Raw genomic sequence first — 24,622 nt, 5'->3', positions numbered from 1 at the left:
CAATGTTTGTCTTTCATAATTTGGTCAGATATACTTGGATGTGTAGTGTCAGTGTTTGTTGCTGGCATGTCATGCCAAAGTTGGCTAATCTTGCCAATTAAAAAATCATTAAAGTAGTTGGCAATATCAGTGGGTTTTGATGAATGAGCCATCTGATTCAATGAATGATGGAGCTCAGTTTGCCTTTTTGCCCAACATTTCATTTAAGGTGCTCCAAAGCTGTTTCATAGTGTAGTTTCTTCTTATTTTTGTTTAGTTTAGTCACATGATTTCTCAATTTGCAATACGTTTGCCAATCGGTTGTGCAGCCAGACCTATTTGCCATTCCTTTTGCCTCATCCCTCTCAACCATACAATTTTTCAATTCCTCATCAATCCACAGGGATTTAACAGTTTTTACAGTCATTTTCTTAATGGGTGCGTGCTTATTAGTAACTGGAATAAGCAATTTCATAAATGTGTCAAGTACAGTGTCTGGTTGCTTGTCATTACACACCACATACCAACACATTTTCTTCACATCAACAACATAGGAATCACTACAGGACTTATTGTATGACCTCTTATACACTATATTAGGCCCAGCCTTTGGAACTTTGTTTTTCCTTGATATGGCTACTATATTGTGATCACTACATCCAATGGATCTGGATACTGCTTTCAAACAAATCTCTGCAGCATTAGTAAAGATGTGATCAATACATGTTGGTGATTTCATTCATTTCATTCCTGTACTGTTTGTAACTACCCTGGTAGGTTGACTGATAACCTGAACCAGGTTGCAGCCACTGGTTACAGTTTGAAGCTTTCTCTTGAGTGGGCAGCTTGATGAAAGCCAGTTAATATTTAAATCACCCAGAAAGTATACCTCTCTATTGATATCACATACATTATCAAGCATTTCACACAGGTTATCCAGATACTGACTGTTAGCACTTGGTGGTCTATAGCAGCTTCCCACCAGAATGAGCTTTAGGTGAGGCAGGTGAACCTGTAGCCATATTACTTCAACAGTATTTAACATTATATTCTCTCTAAGCTTTACAGGAATGTGGTTCTGAATATAGACTGCAACACCGCCCCCGTTGGCATTTCTGTCTTTTCTGTAAATGTTATGACCTGGTATTGCTACCACTGTATCATCAAAGGTATTATCTAAGTGAGTTTCAGAGATTGTCATGCCCAGACCTTTAAATGCCTGTTGTTTCTCGTTGGTTTGGTCAGGGTGTGAATTTCTATGTGTATATCTATGGTGTGTATTTCTATGTGGACATTCTATGTTTGTAGATCTATGTTGGCCGGTGTGGTTCCCAATCAGAGACAGCTGTCGTTCGTTGTCTCTGATTGGGGATCATACTTAAGTAGCCATTTTGCCTACCTATGTTGTGGGATCTTGACTCTTGTTTGGGCTTGTTTGTGTGTAGCCATTGTGAGCTTCACGTTACGTTGCTTTTACATTTACATTTTAGTCATTTAGCAGACGCTCTTATCCAGAGCGACTTACAGGAATAAGTGCCTTGCTCAAGGGCACATCAACAGATTTTTCACCTAGTCGTCTCAGGGATTAGAACCAGCGACATTTCGGTTACTGCCACAACCCTATTAACCACTAAGCTACCTGCCGCCCGCTTTTGTTGTTTTGTCGTGTGTTTACTTAGTTAATAAACATGTACGCATTCCACGCTGCACCTTAGTCCAATCCTGTATTCAACGAACGTGACAGAAGATCCCACCACCAACGGACCAAGCAGCGTGGCCAGGAGGAGCAGACACCCTGGACACAGGTGGGGAAGACGTGGTCTTGGGAGGAGATATTTGCTGGTAAAGGACCCTGGGCGAAGGTAGAAGCACAGGTAGGAGAGGATCAACGGCAGCGCCAACAGTGCCGACAACGAAGGAAGCCCGAGAGACAGCCCCAAGAAATTTTTTTTGGGGGGGCACACAGGGTGGTCGACGAAGCAGCAGGAGGCCGTGAAAGGGCTGACTGTAGAGGAGGAGGCCGCTATTGTAGAGGTCCTCCAAGACCTGCGGATCAGCAGTTTGAGAGAGGAGGCCATCACATTACGGGGGCTGATAGGGAGAATAGAGGAGGAGAGCTCCCTTCAAAAGGAGGCGCTGCAGGAGGCCCGTAGGGAGAAGGATTTAGTGGATGCACGGAGAGAGGAGCTGGCCAGGCAACAGAAGGAGCGTGTGTTCATTGAGGAACCAAGTTATGCGGAGATACGCATTGTGTCGCCAGTGCGCATTCACAGCCCAGTGCGTCCTGTGCCAGCGCCCCGCACGTGCCGTGCGAAAGTGGGCATCCAGCCAGGACGGGTTGTGCCAGCTTTACACTCCAGACCTCCAGTACGCCTCCACAGTCCCGTACCTGCTCCCCGCACCAAACCAGTGGTGCGTGTCTCCAGTCCGGTATGGCCCGTACCTGCTCCCCGCACCAAACCAGTGGTTATAGCATAGTTATATGCAACAGGTCAGCACCTCAGGAATGGTGCGGAAGGAGATGGCTACCGTTTTACGGGCTCCTAACCAATTGTGCTATTGTGTGTTTTTTTGCGTTATTTATCATTTATTCTCTACATAATGTTTCTGCCACTGTCTCTTATGACCAAAAATAGCTTCTGGATAACAGGACAGCGATTACTCACCTCGTACTGGACAAATATTTTCTCTTTAACGAGTCGGACGCGAAGGATTTTCTTCAGACACCTGACAAGGCCCAAATCTCCATCATTCGTATGAGAAAGAGACGGAGATATCAGGGACGTAGGTCGGGGTGCCTTGTAAGGATCTGACGGAGAGTGCATAATCTGCCTCCATCATTACACTTTTACATTTTAGTCAATTAGCAGACGCTCTTATCCAGAGCAACTTACAGTTAGTGAGTGCATAAATTTTTCATACTGGCGCCCGTGGGAATCGAACCCACAACCCATGCGCCATGGTCTACCAACTGAGCTACAGGAGGCCTATTAGCCAATCATACAATCATTGGATAACAAAATAGACAAACTAAGATCACGGATATCCTACCAACGGGACATTAAAATATAATATGTTATGTTTCACCGAGTCAAGGCTGAATGACAATATGGATAACATATAGCTGGCGGGATATACAGTGAGGGAAAAAAGTATTTGATCCCCTGCTGATTTTGTATGTTTGCCCACTGACAAATACATGATCAGTCTGTAATTTTAATGGTAGGTTTATTTGAACAGTGAGAGACAGAATAACAACATTCAAATCCAGAAAAACGCATGTCAAAAATGTTATAAATTGATTTGCATTTTAATGAGGGAAATAAGTATTTGACCCCTCTGCAAAACATGACTTAGTACTTGGTGGCAAAACCCTAGTTGGCAATCACAGAGGTCAGACGTTTCTTGTAGTTGGCCACCAGGTTTGCACACATCTCAGGAGGGATTTTGTCCCACTCCTCTTTGCAGATCTTCTCCAAGTCATTAAGGTTTCGAGGCTGACGTTTGGCAACTCGAACCTTCAGCTCCCTCCACAGATTTTCTATGGGATTAAGGTCTGGAGACTGGCTAGGCCACTCCAGGACCTTAATGTGCTTCTTCTTGAGCCACTCCTTTGTTGCCTTGGCCGTGTGTTTTGGGTCATTGTCATGCTGGAATACCCATCCACGACCCATTTTCAATGCCCTGGCTGAGGGAAGGAGGTTCTCACCCAAGATTTGACGGTCCATCGTCCCTTTGATGCGGTGAAGTTGTCCTGTCCCCTTAGCAGAAAAACACCCCTAAAGCATAATGTTTCCACCTCCATGTTTGACGGTGGGGATGGTGTTCTTGGGGTCATAGGCAGCATTCCTCCTCCTCCAAACACGGCGAGTTGAGTTGATGCCAAAGAGCTCGATTTTGGTCTCATCTGACCACAACACTTTCACCCAGTTCTCCTCTGAATCATTCAGATGTTCATTGGCAAACTTCAGACGGGCCTGTATATATGCTTTCTTGAGCAGGGGGACCTTGCGGGCGCTGCAGGATTTCAGTCCTTCATGGCGTAGTGTGTTACCAATTGTTTTCTTGGTGACTATGGTCCCAGCTGCCTTGAGATCATTGACAAGATCCTCCCGTGTAGTTCTGGGCTGATTCCTCACCGTTCTCATGATCATTGCAACTCCACGAGGTGAGATCTTGCATGGAGCCCCAGGCCGAGGGAGATTGACAGTTATTTTGTGTTTCTTCCATTTGCAAATAATCGCACCAACTGTTGTCACCTTCTCACCAAGCTGCTTGGCGATGGTCTTGTAGCCCATTCCAGCCTTGTGTAGGTCTACAATCTTGTCCCTGACATCCTTGGAGAGCTCTTTGGTCTTGGCCATGTTGGAGAGTTTGGAATCTGATTGATTGATTGCTTCTGTGGACAGGTGTCTTTTATACAGGTAACAAACTGAGATTAGGAGCACTCCCTTTAAGAGTGTGCTCCTAATCTCAGCTCGTTACCTGTATAAAAGACACCTGGGAGCCAGACATTTTTCTGATTGAGAGGGGGTCAAATACATATTTCCCTAATTAAAATGCAAATCAATTTATAACATTTTTGACATGCGTTTTTCTGGATTTGTTTGTTGTTATTCTGTCTCTCACTGTTCAAATAAACCTACCATTAAAATTATAGACTGATCATGTCTTTGTCAGTGGGCAAACGTACAAAATCAGCAGGGGATCAAATACTTTTTTCCCTCACTGTACGCTGCATCGGCAAGATAGAACAGCTGCCTCCGGTAAGACAAGGGGTGGCGGTCTGTGTCTATTTGTAAACAACAGCTGGTGCACGAAATCTAACTATAAGGAAGTACACTAATGTAACCTGCCTAAATGACTACCGACCTGTAGCACTCATGTCAGTATCCATGAAGTGCTTTGAAAGGCTGGTCATGGTTCACATCAACACCATTATCCCAGAAACCCTAGACCCACTCCAATTTGCATACTGCCCCAACAGATCCACAGATGATCAATCTCTATTGCACGCCACACTGCCCTTTCCCACCTGGACAAAAGAAACACCTACGTGAGAATGCTATTCATCGACTACAGCTCAGCGCTCAACACCATAGTGCCCTGAAAGCGCATCACTAAGCTAAGGACCCTGGGACTAAACACCTCCCTCTGCAACTGGATCCTGGACTTCCTGACAGGCCGCCCCTAGGTGGTAAGGGTAGGTAACAACACATCTGCCAAACTGATCCTCAACACGGGGGCCCCTCAAGGGTGCGTGCTCAGTCCTCTCCTGTACTCCCTGTTCACCCATGACTGCATGGCCAGGCATGACTCCAACACCATCATTAAGTTTGCCGACGACACAACAGTGGTAGGCCTGATCACCAACAACGATGAGACAGCCTATAGGGAGGAGGTCAGAGACCTGGCCGTGTGGTGCCAGGACAACAACCTCTCCCTCAACGTGACCAAGACAAAGGAGATTATTGTGGACTATAGGAAAAAGAAAAGGACCGCGCACGCCCCCATTCTCATGAATGGGGCTGTGGTGGAGCAGGTTGAGAGCTTCAAGTTCCTTGGTGTCCACATCACCAACAAACTATCATGGTCCAAACACACCAAGACAGTCATGTAGAGGGCACAACAAAGCCTATTCCCCCTCAGGTGACTGAAAATATTTGGTATGGGTCCACAGATCCTCAAAAAGTTCTACAGCTGCACCATTGACTGGTTGCATCACCGCCTGGTATGGCAACTGCTCGGCCTCCGACCGCAAGGCACTACAGAGGGTAGTGCGTACGGCCCAGTACATCACTGGGGCCAAGCTTCCTGCCATCCAGGACCTCTATACCATGCGGTGTCAGAGGAAGGCCCTAGAAATTGTCAAAGACTCCAGCCACCCTAGTCATAGACTGTTCTCTCTGGTACCGCACGGCAAGCGGTACCAGAGTGCCAAGTCTAGGTCCAAAAGGCTTCTTAACAGCTTCTACCCCCAAGACATAAGTCTCCTGAACAGCTAATCCAATGGTTACCCGGACTATTTGCATTGCCCCCCCGCCTCTTTTACGCTGCTGCTACTCTCTGTTTATTATCAATGCATAGTCACTTTAACTTTAGCCACATATACATATTACCTCAATTACCTCGACTAACCTGTGCTCCCGCACATTGACTCTGTACCGGTACCCCCTGTATATAGCCTCGCTACTGTTATTTTACTGCTGGCCTTTAATTATTCTTTTAATTTTTTTCTATTTTCTATTTTTTACTTAACACTTATTTTTTCTTAAAACTGCATTGTTGGTTAAGGGCTTGTAAGTAAGCATCTCACTGTAAGGTCTACACCTGTTTTATTCGGCAAATGCATTTGATTTGATTTGAAGTGTCAGGTCATTGGCGAGCATTCAGAGGTCGGCAGGAGGGGGAGTGAGAGAGAGACTCTCACATGGGTAATGTTATGGACAATTCCATTAAAATGTAGCTCTATATGAGAAAGCTGTTTGCTTAGAAATTCTAGGCCTGCATCTTGTTACAAAGAATGACTTGATCTCTCTCCCCTCACCCTTTCCTCCCTCTATCTGTCTCTCCCTGTCTCTCTCTGTCCCTCCTTCCTCACTCTCCACTCCAGATTGGTCTTGGCTGTGTTCTGTCCCTGCCCCACCGCAGGCTGGTGTGTTACTGCAGACTTTTTGAGGTTCCAGACCCCGACAAGCCTCAGAAACTGGGTCTGCACCAGAGAGAGATCTTCCTCTTCAATGACCTGGTGGTGGTACGTACTGTAGAACTGTCTTGCTCTAACTCTTCTCACCCAGGAGAAGCTCTTCAATCCTGGTCCTTTGGACCCACAGCGTGTTCATATTGTTGTTTCTGATGTACAGAGGGAACATTAGTCTGTTTATGAAGGGTGACCAAGACCGGACTGAGTCCTGAATCTGTCCCCCACCAGGTGACAAAGATCTTCCAGAAGAAGAAAACCTCTGTGACATACAGCTTCAGACAGTCCTTCTCTCTGTATGGGATGCAGGTGCTGCTGTTTGAGAACCAGTGTAAGTATCTACTGCTGTGATGTTTCTGTGTCTATTATTAAACCCTCTGGTGGCCCTATGAGTGCTGAAACTATTATTAAACCCTCTGGTGGCCCTATGAGTGCTGAAACTATTATTAAACCCTCTGTGACTGCCCTATGAGTGTTGAAACTTACTTTCTGTTAAATGTTAATTTTCTTGTGATGTCATCCCTTTTCAGACTATCCCAATGGTGTGCGGTTAACGTCGGCGGTTTCCGGAGCGGATATCAAGGTTTTGATCAACTTCAACGCTCCCAACCTTCAGGATAGGAAGAAGTTCACTGAGGACCTGAGAGAGTCCATCGCTGAGGTCCAGGAGATGGAGAAATACCGCATAGAGTGTGAGTAGTGGAAACCACTGCGTTTGAACCTGTGCATCTCAAGACTGGGTTAGCCTGGGTTAGCCTGGGTTAGCCTGGGTTAGCCTGGGTTAGCCTGGGTTAGCCTGGGTTAGACTGGGTTAGCCTGGGTTAGACTGGGTTAGCCTGCTGGGGAAAAAAGTAAGATGGCGCTTACAGACATGGCAGCTCTGCTCCTAAGCAACTTTGCAGTATTTTGTTTTTTGTGTGTTATTTCTTACATTATTAGCCCAGAACATTTATTGTGTTATTACATACAGCCAGAAATAACCTTTGGATATCAGAGCGGCGGTAACTCACCAGCATTACGACCAGGAATTTCCCGAATTGGATGCTTTGTTCGTACCACCCAGGGCATTTGAACTTATCCCAGAGGCTGCTCCAAGTCGCCACCGGTGGAGAAGAGGTATTCGGAGTGGACTTGTAGTCCGACTCAGGAGGCGGGCACACCATCCACCGCATCCGAGGATATTACTCGCTAATGTTCAGTCTCTGAACAATAAAGTAGACGAGCTCAAGGCAAGGGTCTCCTTCCTGTAACATACTCTGTTTCACAGAATCATGTCTCTGGATATACTGTCCCCGTCCATACAGCCAGTTTGGTTCTCAGTTCATCACGCAGACAGGAATAAAGAACTCTCCGGGAAGAAGAAAGGCGGGGGTGTATGCTTCATGATTAACTACTGGTGTGATTGTGATAACATACAGAAACTCAAGTCCTTTGATTCACCTGACCTAGAATACCTCACAATCAAATGCCGACCGTATTACTTCCCAAGAGAATTCACTTTGGTTATAGTCACAGCCGTGTCTATTCCCCCTCAAGCCGATACCACGACAGCCCTCAAGGAACTACACTGGACTTTATGCAAACTGGAAACCACATATCCTGAGGCCGCATTTATTGTAGCTGGGGATTTTAACAAAACGAATTTGAGGAAAACGCTACCGAAGTTCTATCAACACATTGACTGTAGTACTCGCTTAGGGAAAACACTAGATCACTGCTACTCGCCTTTTCATGATGCCTACAAGGCCCTCCCCCGCCTTCCCTTCAGAAAATCAGATCACGACTCCATTTTGCTCCTCCCTCCCTATAGACAGAAACAGGAACAGGAAGTACCCGTGCTAAGGTCTATTCAACGCTGGTCTGACCAATCAGAATCCATGCTTCAAGATTGTTTTGATCACACGGACTGGGATATGTTCCGGGTTGCCTCTGAGAATAACATTGACACTTACAGGACACGGTGACTGAATTCATCAGGAAGTGTATAGAGGAAATTGTTCCCACGGTGACTATTAAAACCTAACCAAACCAGAAACCGTGGATACATGGCAGCATTTGCGCAAAACTGAAAGTGTGAACCACCACATTTAACCATGGCAAGGTGACTGGGAATATGGCTGAATGTGTAGTTATTCCATCCGTAAGGCAATCAAACAGGCAAAACGTCAGCACAGAGACAAAGTGGAGTCGCAATTCAACGGCTCAGACATGAGACGTATGTGGCTACAGGGTCTACAGACAATCACGGATTACAAAGGGAAAACCAGCCACGTCGCGGACACCGACGTCTTGCTCCCGGACAAGCTAAACACCTTCTTTGCCCGCTTTGAGGAAAACACAGTGGCACCGACGCGGCCCGCTCCCAAGGACTGTGGACTCTCGTTCTCTGTGGCCGACTTGAGTAAGACATTTAAGCGTGTTAACCCTCGCAAGGCTGCCGGCCCAGATGGCATCCATAGCCGCGTCCTCAGAACATGCGCTGACCAGCTGGCTGGAGTGTTTACGGACATATTAATTCTCTCCCTATCCCAGTCTGCTGTCCACACTTGCTTCAAGATGTCCACCATTGTTCCTGTACCCAAGAAAGCAAAGTTAACTGAACTAATTGACTATCGCCCCTTAGAAATCACTTCTGTCATCATGAAGTGCTTTGAGAGGCTGGTTAAGGATCATATCACCTCTACCTTACCTGACACCCTAGACCCACAATTTGCTTACTGCCCGCCCTGTGCAACTGGGTCCTGGACTTCCTGACGGGCCGCCCCCAGGTGGTAAAGGTAGGAAACAACATCTCCACTTTGCTGATCCTCAACACTAGGGCCCCACAAGGGTGCGTGCTCAGCCCCCTCCTGTACTCCCTGTTCACCCATGACTGCGTGGCCAAGCACGCCTCCAACTCAATCATCAAGTTTGCAGACGACACAACAGTAGTTGGCTTGATTACCAACAATGACGAGACCGCCTACAGGGAGGAGGTGAGGGCCCTGGCAGAGTGGGGCCAGGAAAATAACCTCTCTCTCAACGTCAACAAAACGAAGGAGCTGATTTTGGACTTCAGGAAACATCAGAGGGAGCACGCTCCTTTCCACATCGACGGGACCGCAGTGGAGAAGGTGGAAAGCTTCAAGTTCCTGTACACATCACTGACAATCTGAAATTGTCCACCCACACAGACAGTGTGGTGAAGAAGGCGCAACAGAGGCTGAAGAAATTCGGCTTTACAGATGCACAATTGAGAGCATCCTGTCGGGCTGTATCACCGCCTAGTACGGCAACTGCACATCCCGCAACCCCAGGGCTGTCCAGAGGGTGGTGCGGTCTGCCCAACGCATCACCGGGGGCACGCTGCCTGCCCTCCAGGACACCTACAGCACCCGATGTCACAGGAAGGCCAAAAAGATCATCAAGGACATCAACCACCCGAGCCACGGCCTGTTCACCCCGTTATCATCCAGAAGGCGAGGTCAGTACAGGTGCATCAAAGCTGGGGCCGAGAGACTGAAAAACAGCTTCTATCTCAAGGCCATCAGACTGTTAAATAGCCATCGCTAGCCGGGTACCACCCCGCTACTCAACCCTGCACCTTAGAGGCTGCTGCCCTATATACATAGACATGGAATCACTGGCCACTTTAATAATGTTTACATACTGCTTTACTCATCTCATATGTATATACTGTATTCTATTCTACTGTATTCTATTCTACTGTATTCTATTCTACTGTATTTAGTCAATGCTCGTTTATATACATTTATATATTTCTTAATTCCATTCTTTTACTTTTAGATGTGTGTGTATTGTTGTGTATTGTTAGATACTACTGCGCTGTTGGAGCTAGTGTGTGTATTTTTGTGAATTGTTAGATACTACTGCGCTGTTGGAGCTAGAAACACAAGCATTTCGCTACACCCACAATAACATCTGGTAAATATGTGTATGTGACCAATAACATTTGATTTAAACTGAAACTCAAGACTGGGTTAGCCTGCTGAGCCAAAGCCTTAAAGAAGTACAGGATAAAATGCGTGTCCTTGTGCTAACCCAGTCTTGAGGTTTAGTTGAGGAGAGCTTGACTGCATCACTATTGGTCTTTGTGCGAGGTATTGATGTGTTGAAGGTACCGAACCGTCTGTTCAAGCAGTTGGCACACATTTCGGACACTCATCGGTACAACACAAGACATGCAACCAGAGGTCTCTTCATAGTCCCCAAGTTTAGAACAGATGTTGGGAAAGTATTAAATAGAACCATGACTACATGGAGCTCTCTGCCACCCCAGGTAACTAAAGCCAGCAGTATTAAACAGAGCCATGACTACATGGAGCTCTCTGCCACCCCAGGTAACTCCAGCTAGCAGTATTAAATAGAGCCATGACTACATGGAGCTCTCTGCCACCCCAGGTAACTCAAGCTAGCAGTATTAAATAGAGCCATGACTACATGGAGCTCTCTGCCAACCCAGGTAACTCCAGCTAGCAGTATTAAATAGAGCCATGACTACATGGAGCTCTCTGCCACCCCAGGTAACTCCAGCTAGCAGTATTAAATAGAGCCATGACTACATGGAGCTCTCTGCCACCCCAGGTAACTCCAGCTAGCAGTATTAAACAGAGCCATGACTACATGGAGCTCTCTGCCACCCCAGGTAACTCCAGCTAGCAGTATTAAATAGAGCCATGACTACATGGAGCTCTCTGCCACCCCAGGTAACTCAAGCTAGCAGTATTAAATAGAGCCATGACTACATGGAGCTCTCTGCCACCCCCAGGTAACTCCAGCTAGCAGTATTAAATAGAGCCATGACTACATGGAGCTCTCTGCCACCCCAGGTAACTCCAGCTAGCAGTATTAAATAGAGCCATGACTACATGGAGCTCTCTGCCACCCCAGGTAACTCCAGCTAGCAGTATTAAATAGAGCCATGACTACATGGAGCTCTCTGCCACCCCAGGTAACTCCAGCTAGCAGTATTAAATAGAGCCATGACTACATGGAGCTCTCTGCCACCCCAGGTAACTCAAGCTAGCAGTATTAAATAGAGCCATGACTACATGGAGCTCTCTGCCACCCCAGGTAACCCAAGCTAGCAGTATTAAACAGAGCCATGACTACATGGAGCTCTCTGCCACCCCAGGTAACTCAAGCTAGCAGTATTAAATAGAGCCATGACTACATGGAGCTCTCTGCCACCCCAGGTAACTCCAGCTAGCAGTATTAAATAGAGCCATGACTACATGGAGCTCTCTGCCACCCCAGGTAACTCAAGCTAGCAGTATTAAATAGAGCCATGACTACATGGAGCTCTCTGCCACCCCAGGTAACTCAAGCTAGCAGTATTAAATAGAGCCATGACTACATGGAGCTCTCTGCCACCCCAGGTAACTCCAGCTAGCAGTATTAAATAGAGCCATGACTACATGGAGCTCTCTGCCACCCCAGGTAACTCCAGCTAGCAGTATTAAATAGAGCCATGACTACATGGAGCTCTCTGCCACCCCAGGTAACTCCAGCTAGCAGTATTAAATAGAGCCATGACTACATGGAGCTCTCTGCCACCCCAGGTAACTCAAGCTAGCAGTATTAAATAGAGCCATGACTACATGGAGCTCTCTGCCACCCCAGGTAACTCAAGCTAGCAGTATTAAATAGAGCCATGACTACATGGAGCTCTCTGCCACCCCAGGTAACTCAAGCTAGCAGTATTAAATAGAGCCATGACTACATGGAGCTCTCTGCCACCCCAGGTAACCCAAGCTAGCAGTATTAAACAGAGCCATGACTACATGGAGCTCTCTGCCACCCCAGGTAACTCAAGCTAGCAGTATTAAATAGAGCCATGACTACATGGAGCTCTCTGCCACCCCAGGTAACTCCAGCTAGCAGTATTAAATAGAGCCATGACTACATGGAGCTCTCTGCCACCCCAGGTAACTCAAGCTAGCAGTATTAAATAGAGCCATGACTACATGGAGCTCTCTGCCACCCCAGGTAACTCCAGCTAGCAGTATTAAATAGAGCCATGACTACATGGAGCTCTCTGCCACCCCAGGTAACTCCAGCTAGCAGTATTAAATAGAGCCATGACTACATGGAGCTCTCTGCCACCCCAGGTAACTCAAGCTAGCAGTATTAAATAGAACCATGACTACATGGAGCTCTCTGCCACCCCAGGTAACTCCAGCTAGCAGTATTAAACAGAGCCATGACTACATGGAGCTCTCTGCCACCCCAGGTAACTCAAGCTAGCAGTATTAAACAGAGCCATGACTACATGGAGCTCTCTGCCACCCCAGGTAACTCCAGCTAGCAGTATTAAACAGAGCCATGACTACATGGAGCTCTCTGCCACCCCAGGTAACTCAAGCTAGCAGTATTAAATAGAGCCATGACTACATGGAGCTCTCTGCCACCCCAGGTAACTCCAGCTAGCAGTATTAAATAGAGCCATGACTACATGGAGCTCTCTGCCACCCCAGGTAACTCCAGCTAGCAGTATTAAACAGAGCCATGACTACATGGAGCTCTCTGCCACCCCAGGTAACTCAAGCTAGCAGTATTAAATAGAGCCATGACTACATGGAGCTCTCTGCCACCCCAGGTAACTCCAGCTAGCAGTATTAAATAGAGCCATGACTACATGGAGCTCTCTGCCACCCCAGGTAACTCAAGCTAGCAGTATTAAATAGAGCCATGACTACATGGAGCTCTCTGCCACCCCAGGTAACTCAAGATAGCAGTATTAAATAGAGCCATGACTACATGGAGCTCTCTGCCACCCCAGGTAACTCCAGCTAGCAGTATTAAATAGAGCCATGACTACATGGAGCTCTCTGCCACCCCAGGTAACTCAAGCTAACAATACAACCAGTTAAAAACCAGATAAAATAACACCTGACTGCACAAAGGGGCCTGAAGAGACACAGCCATTTGATATATCTGGTATTGTAATATACACTGTACTATCTATTAGACCTATATAGTGTGTGTATGTACTGATATGTAGGCTATGTGTGATGTTTTAAATGTATGTATTTCAGTCCTTGACTAATAATGTTCTGTACTATGTATTATGTTGTGTTTCATTTGGACCCCAGGAAGAGTAGCTGATGCTTTTGCAGCGGCTAATGGGGATTCTAATAAATACCAAATAAGTTCATTTGATTCTGTAAGTTTATTTGATTCTATAAGTTAACGTTACTTGATTCTGTAAGTGAATTTGACTTGATTATGTCACTATAATGAAGCTGGAGAAGCAGAAGGGCGTGGTCCGTCCCACCCTATCACAGAGCTCAGGGCTGACTGACAGGTCCCAGAGTCTATCACAGAGCTGTAACCTGACTCTGTGTCCCCCTCTAGCGGAGCTGGAGAAGCAGAAGGGCGTGGTCCATCCCAGCCTATCACAGAGCTCAGGGCTGAAGAAGGACTCTGGGAACGGCCAATTGGGTCGCGGCAGCCTGGATGACACCTACGCCATGGGGGAGGGGCTAAAGAGGGGCGCCCTCAGCAGCTCGCTACGAGACCTCTCAGACGCAGGTAAGGGGTTAGAGGTCAGGGGACTTCCCTGTGACATCCTAGAGGTCACCAACCTGCCTCTGCCCTGTGACATCCTAGAGGTCACCAACCTGCCTCTGCCCTGTGACATCCTAGAGGTCACCAACCTGCCTAGTGCTCTGCCCTGTCCCATCCTAGAGGTCACCAACCTGCCTCTGCCCTGTCCCATCCTAGAGGTCACCAACCTGCCTCTGCCCTGTCCCATCCTAGAGGTCACCAACCTGCCTCTGCCCTGTCCCATCCTAGAGGTCACCAACCTGCCTCTGCCCTGTCCCATCCTAGAGGTCACCAACCTGCCTCTGCCCTGTGACATCCTAGAGGTCACCAACCTGCCTCTGCCCTGTCCCATCCTAGAGGTCACCAACCTGCCTCTGCCCTGTCCCATCCTAGAGGTCACCAACCTGCCTCTGCCCTGTCCCATCCTAGAGGTCACCAACCTGCCTCTGCCCTGTGACATCCTAGAGGTCACCAACCTGCCTCTGCCCTGTCCCATCCTAGAGGTCACCAACCTGCCTCTGCCCTGTCCCATCCTAGAGGTCACCAACCTGCCTCTGCCCTGTCTCATCCTAGAGGTCACCAACTTGCCTCTGCCCTGTCCCATCCTAGAGGTCACCAACCTGCCTCTGCCCTGTCCCATCCTAGAGGTCACCAACCTGCCTCTGCCCTGTCCCATCCTAGAGGTCACCAACCTGCCTCTGCCCTGTCCCATCCTAGAGGTCACCAACCTGCCTCTACCCTGTCACCAACCTAGAGGTCACCAACCTGCCTCTGCCCTGTCCCATCCTAGAGGTCACCAACCTGCCTCTGCCCTGTCCCATCCTAGAGGTCACCAACTTGCCTCTGCCCTGTCCCATCCTAGAGGTCACCAACCTGCCTTTGCCCTGTCCCATCCTAGAGGTCACCAACCTGCCTCTGCCCTGTCCCATCCTAGAGGTCACCAACCTGCCTCTGCCCTGTCCCATCCTAGAGGTCACCAACTTGCCTCTGCCCTGTCTCATCCTAGAGGTCACCAACTTGCCTCTGCCCTGTCCCATCCTAGAGGTCACCAACCTGCCTCTGCCCTGTCTCATCCTAGAGGTCACCAACTTGCCTCTGCCCTGTCCCATCCTAGAGGTCACCAACTTGCCTCTGCCCTGTCCCATCCTAGAGGTCACCAACCTGCCTCTGCCCTGTCCCATCCTAGAGGTCACCAACCTGCCTCTGCCCTGTCCCATCCTAGAGGTCACCAACCTGCCTCTGCCCTGTCCCATCCTAGAGGTCACCAACCTGCCTCTGCCCTGTCCCATCCTAGAGGTCACCAACCTGCCTAGTGCTCTGCCCTGTCCCATCCTAGAGGTCACCAACCTGCCTCTGCCCTGTCCCATCCTAGAGGTCACCAACCTGCCTCTGCCCTGTCCCATCCTAGAGGTCACCAACCTGCCTCTACCCTGTCCCATCCTAGAGGTCACCAACCTGCCTCTGCCCTGTCCCATCCTAGAGGTCACCAACCTGCCTCTGCCCTGTCCCATCCTAGAGGTCACCAACCTGCCTAGTGCTCTGCCCTGTCCCATCCTAGAGGTCACCAACCTGCCTCTGCCCTGTCCCATCCTAGAGGTCACCAACCTGCCTCTGCCCTGTCCCATCCTAGAGGTCACCAACCTGCCTCTGCCCTGTCCCATCCTAGAGGTCACCAACCTGCCTCTGCCCTGTCTCATCCTAGAGGTCACCAACTTGCCTCTGCCCTGTCCCATCCTAGAGGTCACCAACCTGCCTCTGCCCTGTCTCATCCTAGAGGTCACCAACTTGCCTCTGCCCTGTCCCATCCTAGAGGTCACCAACTTGCCTCTGCCCTGTCCCATCCTAGAGGTCACCAACCTGCCTCTGCCCTGTCCCATCCTAGAGGTCACCAACCTGCCTCTGCCCTGTCCCATCCTAGAGGTCACCAACCTGCCTCTGCCCTGTCCCATCCTAGAGGTCACCAACCTGCCTCTGCCCTGTCCCATCCTAGAGGTCACCAACCTGCCTAGTGCTCTGCCCTGTCCCATCCTAGAGGTCACCAACCTGCCTCTGCCCTGTCCCATCCTAGAGGTCACCAACCTGCCTCTGCCCTGTGACATCCTAGAGGTCACCAACCTGCCTCTGCCCTGTCCCATCCTAGAGGTCACCAACCTGCCTCTGCCCTGTCTCATCCTAGAGGTCACCAACTTGCCTCTGCCCTGTCCCATCCTAGAGGTCACCAACCTGCCTCTGCCCTGTCCCATCCTAGAGGTCACCAACCTGCCTCTGCCCTGTCCCATCCTAGAGGTCACCAACCTGCCTCTGCCCTGTCCCATCCTAGAGGTCACCAACCTGCCTCTGCCCTGTCCCATCCTAGAGGTCACCAACCTGCCTCTGCCCTGTCCCATCCTAGAGGTCACCAACCTGCCTCTGCCCTGTCCCATCCTAGAGGTCACCAACCTGCCTCTGCCCTGTGACATCCTAGAGGTCACCAACCTGCCTCTGCCCTGTCCCATCCTAGAGGTCACCAACCTGCCTCTGCCCTGTCCCATCCTAGAGGTCACCAACCTGCCTCTGCCCTGTCTCATCCTAGAGGTCACCAACTTGCCTCTGCCCTGTCCCATCCTAGAGGTCACCAACCTGCCTCTGCCCTGTCCCATCCTAGAGGTCACCAACCTGCCTCTGCCCTGTCCCATCCTAGAGGTCACCAACCTGCCTCTGCCCTGTCCCATCCTAGAGGTCACCAACCTGCCTCTGCCCTGTCCCATCCTAGAGGTCACCAACCTGCCTCTGCCCTGTCCCATCCTAGAGGTCACCAACCTGCCTCTGCCCTGTCCCATCCTAGAGGTCACCAACCTGCCTCTGCCCTGTCCCATCCTAGAGGTCACCAACCTGCCTCTGCCCTGTCCCATCCTAGAGGTCACCAACCTGCCTAGTGCTCTGCCCTGTCCCATCCTAGAGGTCACCAACCTGCCTCTGCCCTGTCCCATCCTAGAGGTCACCAACCTGCCTCTGCCCTGTGACATCCTAGAGGTCACCAACCTGCCTCTGCCCTGTCCCATCCTAGAGGTCACCAACCTGCCTCTGCCCTGTCTCATCCTAGAGGTCACCAACTTGCCTCTGCCCTGTCCCATCCTAGAGGTCACCAACCTGCCTCTGCCCTGTCCCATCCTAGAGGTCACCAACCTGCCTCTGCCCTGTCCCATCCTAGAGGTCACCAACCTGCCTCTGCCCTGTCCCATCCTAGAGGTCACCAACCTGCCTCTGCCCTGTCCCATCCTAGAGGTCACCAACCTGCCTCTGCCCTGTCCCATCCTAGAGGTCACCAACCTGCCTCTGCCCTGTCCCATCCTAGAGGTCACCAACCTGCCTCTACCCTGTCACCAACCTGCCTAGTGCTCTAATTTAAGGCTGCAATGGCACCCTATTCCTCTCATAGGACCAAAGGTAGGACATTACTATATAGTGAATAGGGTGCCATTTCAGATGTATCCTAGTTACACGTTACCTAGTCCTATGTTACTAGCCTTATGTAGGTGTGAAATGAAGAGCTAGTCAGATTCCTCCTCTGGGCCAGTAGCGGCTGTAGGTGACTGGTCAGGTGAAGTACAGTCTGTCCCGAGTCTCAGTTTAACAAGGCGTCTAGAGTTACTAGTACTACTAGGGTCTCAGTGTGGACTAGAGACCGATGGATGTGGTGACTAACGGACATTACTTAATGTTCTATTGTTCATCCAGGTAGAGCCTATAAAATGTTGCCACACATCCCCTGTTCTACCTGAAACGGGTAGCTGAGCTACTGCCCTGTTAGCATCAGCTGAGCTACTGCCCTGTTAGCATCAGCTGAGCTACTGCCCTGTTAGCATCAGCTGAGCTACTGCCCTGTTAGCATCAGCTGAGCTACTGCCCTGTTAGCATCAGCTGAGCTACTGCCCTGTTAGCATCAGCTGAGCTACTGCCCTGTTAGCATCAGCTGAGCTACTGCCCTGTTAGCATCAGCTGAGCTACTGCCCTGTTAGCACATTTGATGAATGAACCTGAGTGTCCTCTGTCTAGATCAGACTTCAGTCCCTCTGCCTCTGTTCTTCTGACATGTTCAATCTCTTAACATTTACTTCTCTGCTTTTGGTTTAGCAGAGAAGTTGATTTTCATCAGAGTACTTGATGTTTTGGGAATCAAAGCCCAACCTACTGCTATAGCAGTCTGGTAATGTTTGGCCAGACTGATCTGGCGTCGCTGTGCTCTAGTCACATCTTATTCTTAGTTCATCACCTAATCTTTTTTCACAGAACACATTTTTTGTACATTTTAGTCATTTAGCAGACACTCTTATCCAGAGCGACTTACAGTTAGTGAGTGCATACATTATTTTTTTATTTTTCATACTGGCCCCCCGTGGGAATCGAACCCACAACCTTGGCATTGCAAACGCCATGCTCTACCAACTGAGCTACATCCCTGCCGGCCATTCCCTCCCCTACCCTGGACGACGCTGGGCCAATTGTGCGCCACCCCATGGGTCTCCCGGTCACGGCCGGCTATGACAGAGCCTGGATTCGAACCAGGATCTCTAGTGGCACAGCTAGCACTGCGATGCAGTGCCTTAGACCACTGCGCCACACCAGAAGTATCCTGCCAGTTCTGACTCCCGTTGCTCCATAGTATCTATTTAGTATAGTGCTGTGATAGTGTGGGAGTATGCTAGCTGTATACTGCTCTCTCCCTTCCGTGCTAACTTCCCTCCTGTCTCTCCCTCTCTCCTGTGACCCCCACCTCTCCATTAGACTGGTTCTAGCTAGTTGTCACAATGCCCCCTAGTGGCAACTAGGCAGACGTATGTTCCCCAGCAAGAAAACTAAAACTTTCACTCAAACAGAAGCGGGAACTAACAAAGTCACTGACCAACAACCAAAACGAAACAGGTACGGGTTCTAGGAGGGGTTCTGAAAGACACTCATGGGGTGTCCACTGGAGGTTGGCTAGCAACAACACCTGGAACCTAAAAGACACCCACCATGAGACCCACTATATTTGCTCACTAACAGCCAAACAAAATAAAAACCCCAAACCTAAAGACAGGGAGCAAAACAAAATGGTAGAGCAAAACAAAACCATGGAAGATCAGACAAAGGAATGTTTTTCTATAAATAAAATAGGGAGACAACTGAAGGTGTTAACCCTCTGCATCTATCAAGACAACTGAAGGTGTTAACCCTCTGCATCTATCAAGACAACTAAAGATGTTAACACTCCACATCTATCAAGACAACTAAAGGTGTTAACCCTCTGCATCTATCAAGACAACTAAAGGTGTTAACCCTCCGCATCTATCAAGACAACTAAAGGTGTTAACCCTCCGCATCTATCAAGACAACTAAAGGTGTTAACCCTCCACATCTATCAAGACAACTAAAGGTGTTAACCCTCCGCATCTATCAAGACAACTAAAGGTGTTAACCCTCCACATCTATCAAGACAACTAAAGGTGTTAACCCTCCACATCTATCAAAACAACTAAAGGTGTTAACCCTCCGCATCTATCAAGACAACTAAAGGTGTTAACCCTCCACATCTATCAAGACAACTAAAGGTGTTAACCCTCCACATCTATCAAAACAACTAAAGGTGTTAACCCTCCGCATCTATCAAGACAACTAAAGGTGTTAACCCTCTGCATCTACCAAGACAACTAAAGGTGTTAACCCTCCACATCGATACACCTCCCCACTAACGAGATGGCAACAAGCACAGGTGAAACACCTCCCCACTAACGAGATGGCAACAAGCACAGGTGTAACACCTTCCCACTAACGAGATAGCAACAAGCACAGGTGAAAGACCTTCCCACTAACGAGATAGCAACAAGCACAGGTGAAAGACCTTCCCACTAACGAGATAGCAACAAGCACAGGTGAAAGACCTTCCCACTAACGAGATAGCAACAAGCACAGGTGAAAGACCTTCCCACTAACGAGATAGCAACAAGCACAGGTGAAATACCTTCCCACTAACGAGATAGCAACAAGCACAGGTGAAAGACCTTCCCACTAACGAGATAGCAACAAGCACAGGTGAAAGACCTTCCCACTAACGAGATAGCAACAAGCACAGGTGAAAGACCTTCCCACTAACGAGATAGCAACAAGCACAGGTGAAAGACCTTCCCACTAACGAGATAGCAACAAGCACAGGTGAAAGACCTTCCCACTAACGAGATAGCAACAAGCACAGGTGAAAGACCTTCCCACTAACGAGATAGCAACAAGCACAGGTGAAAGACCTTCCCACTAACGAGATAGCAACAAGCACAGGTGAAAGACCTTCCGTTAAAGCTTGGTCGCAAATGGGTCTTCCAAATGGACAATGACCCCAAGCATACTTGCAAAGTTGTGGCAAAATGGCTTAAGGACAACAAAGTCAAGGTATTGGAGTGGCCATCACAAAGCCCTGTCCTCAACCCTATAGAACATTTGTGGGCAGAACTGAAAAAGCGTGTGCGAGCAAGGAGGCCTACAAATCTGACTCAGTTAGCCAAAATTCACCCAACGTAGTGTGGGAAGCTTGTGTAAGGCTACCTGAAACGTTTGACCCAAGTTAAACAATTTAAAGGCAATGCTACCAAATACTAATTGAGTGTATGTAAACTTCTGACCCACTGGGAATGTGATGAAATAAATAAAAGCTGGAATAAATAATTCTCTCTACTATTATTCTGACATTTCACATTCTTAAAATAAAGTGGTGATCCTAACTGACCTAAGACAGGGAATTTTTACTAGGATTAAATGTCAGTAATTGTGAAAAACTGAGTTTAAATGTATTTGGCTAAGGTGTATGTAAACTTTCGACTTCAACTGTAAATACGACCACATCATCTAAATATGTGCCGCAGCATTTTCTAGGCAACGTAGCACGATGTGCATGAGCGTGAAACGTGGCTCTGGCATTTCGTAACCCGAACGGGAGATGAAGGAAGGAAAACAAACTATCAGGAGTGACAAAATCAGACAACTCTTTGGTGCACTCAGTTAGAGGAACCTGCCAATGTCCTTTCAGCAGATCGAACTTGCTAACGTACTTAGCAGCGCCAACACGGCCCACACAATCGTCAACCCTGGGCAAATGGTATGAGTCCGACTTAGTTATGGCATTGAGTTTCGGAAAACAAAACCGCAGAGACTCATCCGCCTTAGGTACTAATATACCTCCCTGCGGAGCTGCTCTCTCTTTTCAGGGTTCACTCAATAAGCATGTTGTTTGATTGGGGCCGAGTCCCCAACGTCAACGTCCTGCTCTAGTACATTTGTCTGGGTTGGCACATCTGAGAATAAACCCTGATATTCTAAAAGCAGTGCAACAATGTCGCTTTTCTTCCTCCAGAGACAAGCCAAAAAGATAAAGGTTTTCCAGAATCTCTGAGTTACTGAACCGTCCAGCTGGCAGTCTGTCTCTACTGTAATGGGCTTTCTTCATACTCTCGATTAGACCATAGTCAACGTGACGGCAGATCATCACTTTCAGTTCCCGATCGTAGTGGGTAAAGTATGGTTTCAACATGTTGACATGACACAGCCAGGTTTTCTTCCTGCGCTCCGGTGTGACAATGATGTAATCCAGATGACAATTTTCTTTTTACATGGGGTAAGTGCCTGAAAGCGAGCCTGCAATGGTGACCCCAGATCGGGCAAAAAAAACTGGACTTGATCACCCACATCGAAAGTGCGGTTTTGGGCCTTTAGAACATACCAAACTTTCATTTTCGTTTACGCCTTCTCCGTATTCTCACTGGCAAACTCACAGGTGCAGTGTAATCTGTGTTGAAAAGTGCTGACATGGTCCAACAGATTAGTTTTTGTGTTTAAGGTGTCGCCCTGCAACAACCTCTCTCTGCAAACTCAAAGGACCTCTGACATGATGTCCAAACACGAGTTCATTCAGCTGCAGCACAAGAGGGTCTCCTTCATCTCAGTCTTTCTTTCTTTCTTTCTCAAACTCAAAGCAGTAAGTCAAGGTGCTTTTGAAATCTCTCACCTTGAGCCTCTGGGTGGTAGGCACTAGAGGGGCAGTGGGTTACACCCAACTGTTGTAGCACTTACTGGAAGACCTTTGACATGAAATTCAAACCTTTGTCCAACTGCACTACCTGCAGAAGTCCAAACATTGAAAATAATTTCACCAGGGCCTTAACAATACTGGGAGCTGTGATTTTCCTCAGTGGTATGGCCTCAGGGAAACGACTGGCAGTGCACATGATGGTTAAGAGAAACTGGTTACCACTCTTGGCTTTGAGCAAAGGACCAAGACAATCCACCAGAACCCTGCTGAAGGGTTTGTCAAAACTAGGAATAGGTTGCAAAGGTCCAACCGGTACAGCTTGGTTCGGTTTACCCCTCCGCTGGCAAACACAACAAGAGTTACAGTAATCCACAACATCCTGTTTCAGACCAGGCCAGAAGAAGATCTGCAAGATACGGTTATACGTCTTGTTGACCCCAAGATGGCCTGCTATACTAACCTCGTGAGCCAACCTCAGTATCTCTTGTCAAAGTGTAACTGGAAGGACAACTTGAGATACCCTGGGCCAATCGTCCTGCTCAGAAGTGGCACGAGAACGCCAATTTCTCATTAGAACACCATCTGTCAAAGTAAGCCACACAAACTTCATCAAACTCCTCCTCTGGACGTATCTCAGGAAAAAGAGGGGAGAGGGAAACATCATTACTCTGATCAGCAATCGGCTGTTTCCTAGACATGGAAGTGTCAACTGTAGGGACCCTCTCATCCTTCAGCGGTCCTACAAACTCACTGACCTTTGGGGGTTTTCAAAAGGAGAGGTCAACTCAGGAGGTTTACCAAAATCAGGATCAGCAATAAAAGTCTCGGACTGATCGACCATGGTGGGATGGCTGACATCCTCCTCAACACTAGACTTGCTCCCGGCGAGTTTCTTAGGCATAGCACGTGTAACGGCACACGCTGGGAACACTCTAGGGTACTTTACTGATCACCCATCAGGTTCCTCTGCTCTGGGAACAGTCTAGGGTACTTTACTGATCACCCATCAGGTTTCTCTGCTCTGGGAACACTCTAGGGTACTTTACTGATAACCCATCAGGTTCCTCTACTCTGGGTTCCTTACAAATGACAGGATTTGGCACAACCTTCCCTCCAGCCAAATCGTTTCCCAAAATTAGATCAGATTCGAGTTCCACATTATAGAAAGGAACTTCCATGCAACCCATCTCCATGCCTTGTACTAACACCCTGTAACCAGTTGCTGACGTGTCAGACAAAGGCAAAACACCCTCCAACATGAAGGACTGGGCTGCTCCAGTGTCTCGCAGTATCTTCACCGGCTGCTTAACAGCATCGCCACTCTGCAGAGACACAAACAAAATCTTGTTTAGGAGATACACCAGTCCCAACCAGAGAATTGATGGGATACACCAGTCCCAACCAGATACTTAATGGGCTGGAGTACTCCCACAAGAAGAAACAGCTTTTTCTCTCTCTCATTTTCCCGTTTCAATTTAGGTCACTGAGAGACAATATGTCCTTTCTATCTGCCATTGTCACGCTTCCAGCTCCATGTCTTTCAATCGAATGACGCACGTTCTTCTTCTTCTTGTTTGGCTGCTTGTCTTGTCTTTCCCTGTGCTCTAACTCTAATTTCTGTTGCTCCAATCTCTCCTCCCGTTCTCTTTCCCTTTCCTTGTGTTGCTCCAATCTCTCCTCCCGTTCTCTTTCCCTTTCCTTGTGTTGCTCCAATCTCTCCTCCCGTTCTCTTTCCCTTTCCTTGTGTTGCTCCAATCTCTCCTCACATTCTCTTTCCCTTTCCTTGTGTTGCTTCAATCTCTCCTCACATTCTCTTTCCCTTTCCTTGTGTTGCTCCAATCTCTCCTCACGTTCTCTTTCCCTTTCCTTGTCTTGCTCCAATCTCTCCTCCCGTTCTCTTTCCATTTCCTTGTGTTGCTCCAATCTCTCCTCACGTTCTCTTTCCCTTTCCTTGTGTTGCTTCAATCTCTCCTCACATTCTCTTTCCCTTTCCTTGTGTTGCTCCAATCTCTCCTCACGTTCTCTTTCCCTTTCCTTGTGTTGCTCCAATCTCTGTCACGATCGTCTGAAGGAGCGGACCAATACGCAGCGCGTGGAGTGAACATGATGACTTTATTTACTTAAAGCAACCACGAAAAACAACAAACAAATGATGAAGTGAAGTCCACAGTCGCAATGACACCGACAGAACATAGAACACTGGAACAAAAACCCACAAACAAACAGTGAAACACAACAGTATATATATGGCTCCCAATCAGAGATAACGAGCCGACAGCTGACACTCGTTACCTCCGATTGGGAGTCATTGACCAATCACCACTAAACACAAACAAAATGAAACTCACCCAACCCCAACA

General features: G+C 48.3%; 1 protein-coding gene across 1 annotated transcript in view; it reads left to right on the top strand.

Annotated features, from left to right (window-relative positions):
- Positions 1 to 24,622, top strand: part of LOC121578753 (IQ motif and SEC7 domain-containing protein 1-like) — a 165,502-nt gene that overhangs the window by 72,688 nt on the left and 68,192 nt on the right. The window contains exons 8-11 of the mRNA XM_041893145.2: positions 6,593 to 6,733; positions 6,911 to 7,010; positions 7,210 to 7,371; positions 14,036 to 14,212. Coding sequence (XP_041749079.2) covers positions 6,593 to 6,733; positions 6,911 to 7,010; positions 7,210 to 7,371; positions 14,036 to 14,212 — 580 coding nt within the window. The remainder of the gene's footprint in view (positions 1 to 6,592; positions 6,734 to 6,910; positions 7,011 to 7,209; positions 7,372 to 14,035; positions 14,213 to 24,622) is intronic.

This window comes from Coregonus clupeaformis, unplaced genomic scaffold, assembly GCF_020615455.1.
Source record: "Coregonus clupeaformis isolate EN_2021a unplaced genomic scaffold, ASM2061545v1 scaf0264, whole genome shotgun sequence".
Classification (NCBI taxonomy): domain Eukaryota; kingdom Metazoa; phylum Chordata; class Actinopteri; order Salmoniformes; family Salmonidae; genus Coregonus; species Coregonus clupeaformis.
Note: the sequence above shows the minus strand (reverse complement) of the source record. Positions and strands in the feature narration are given on the sequence as shown.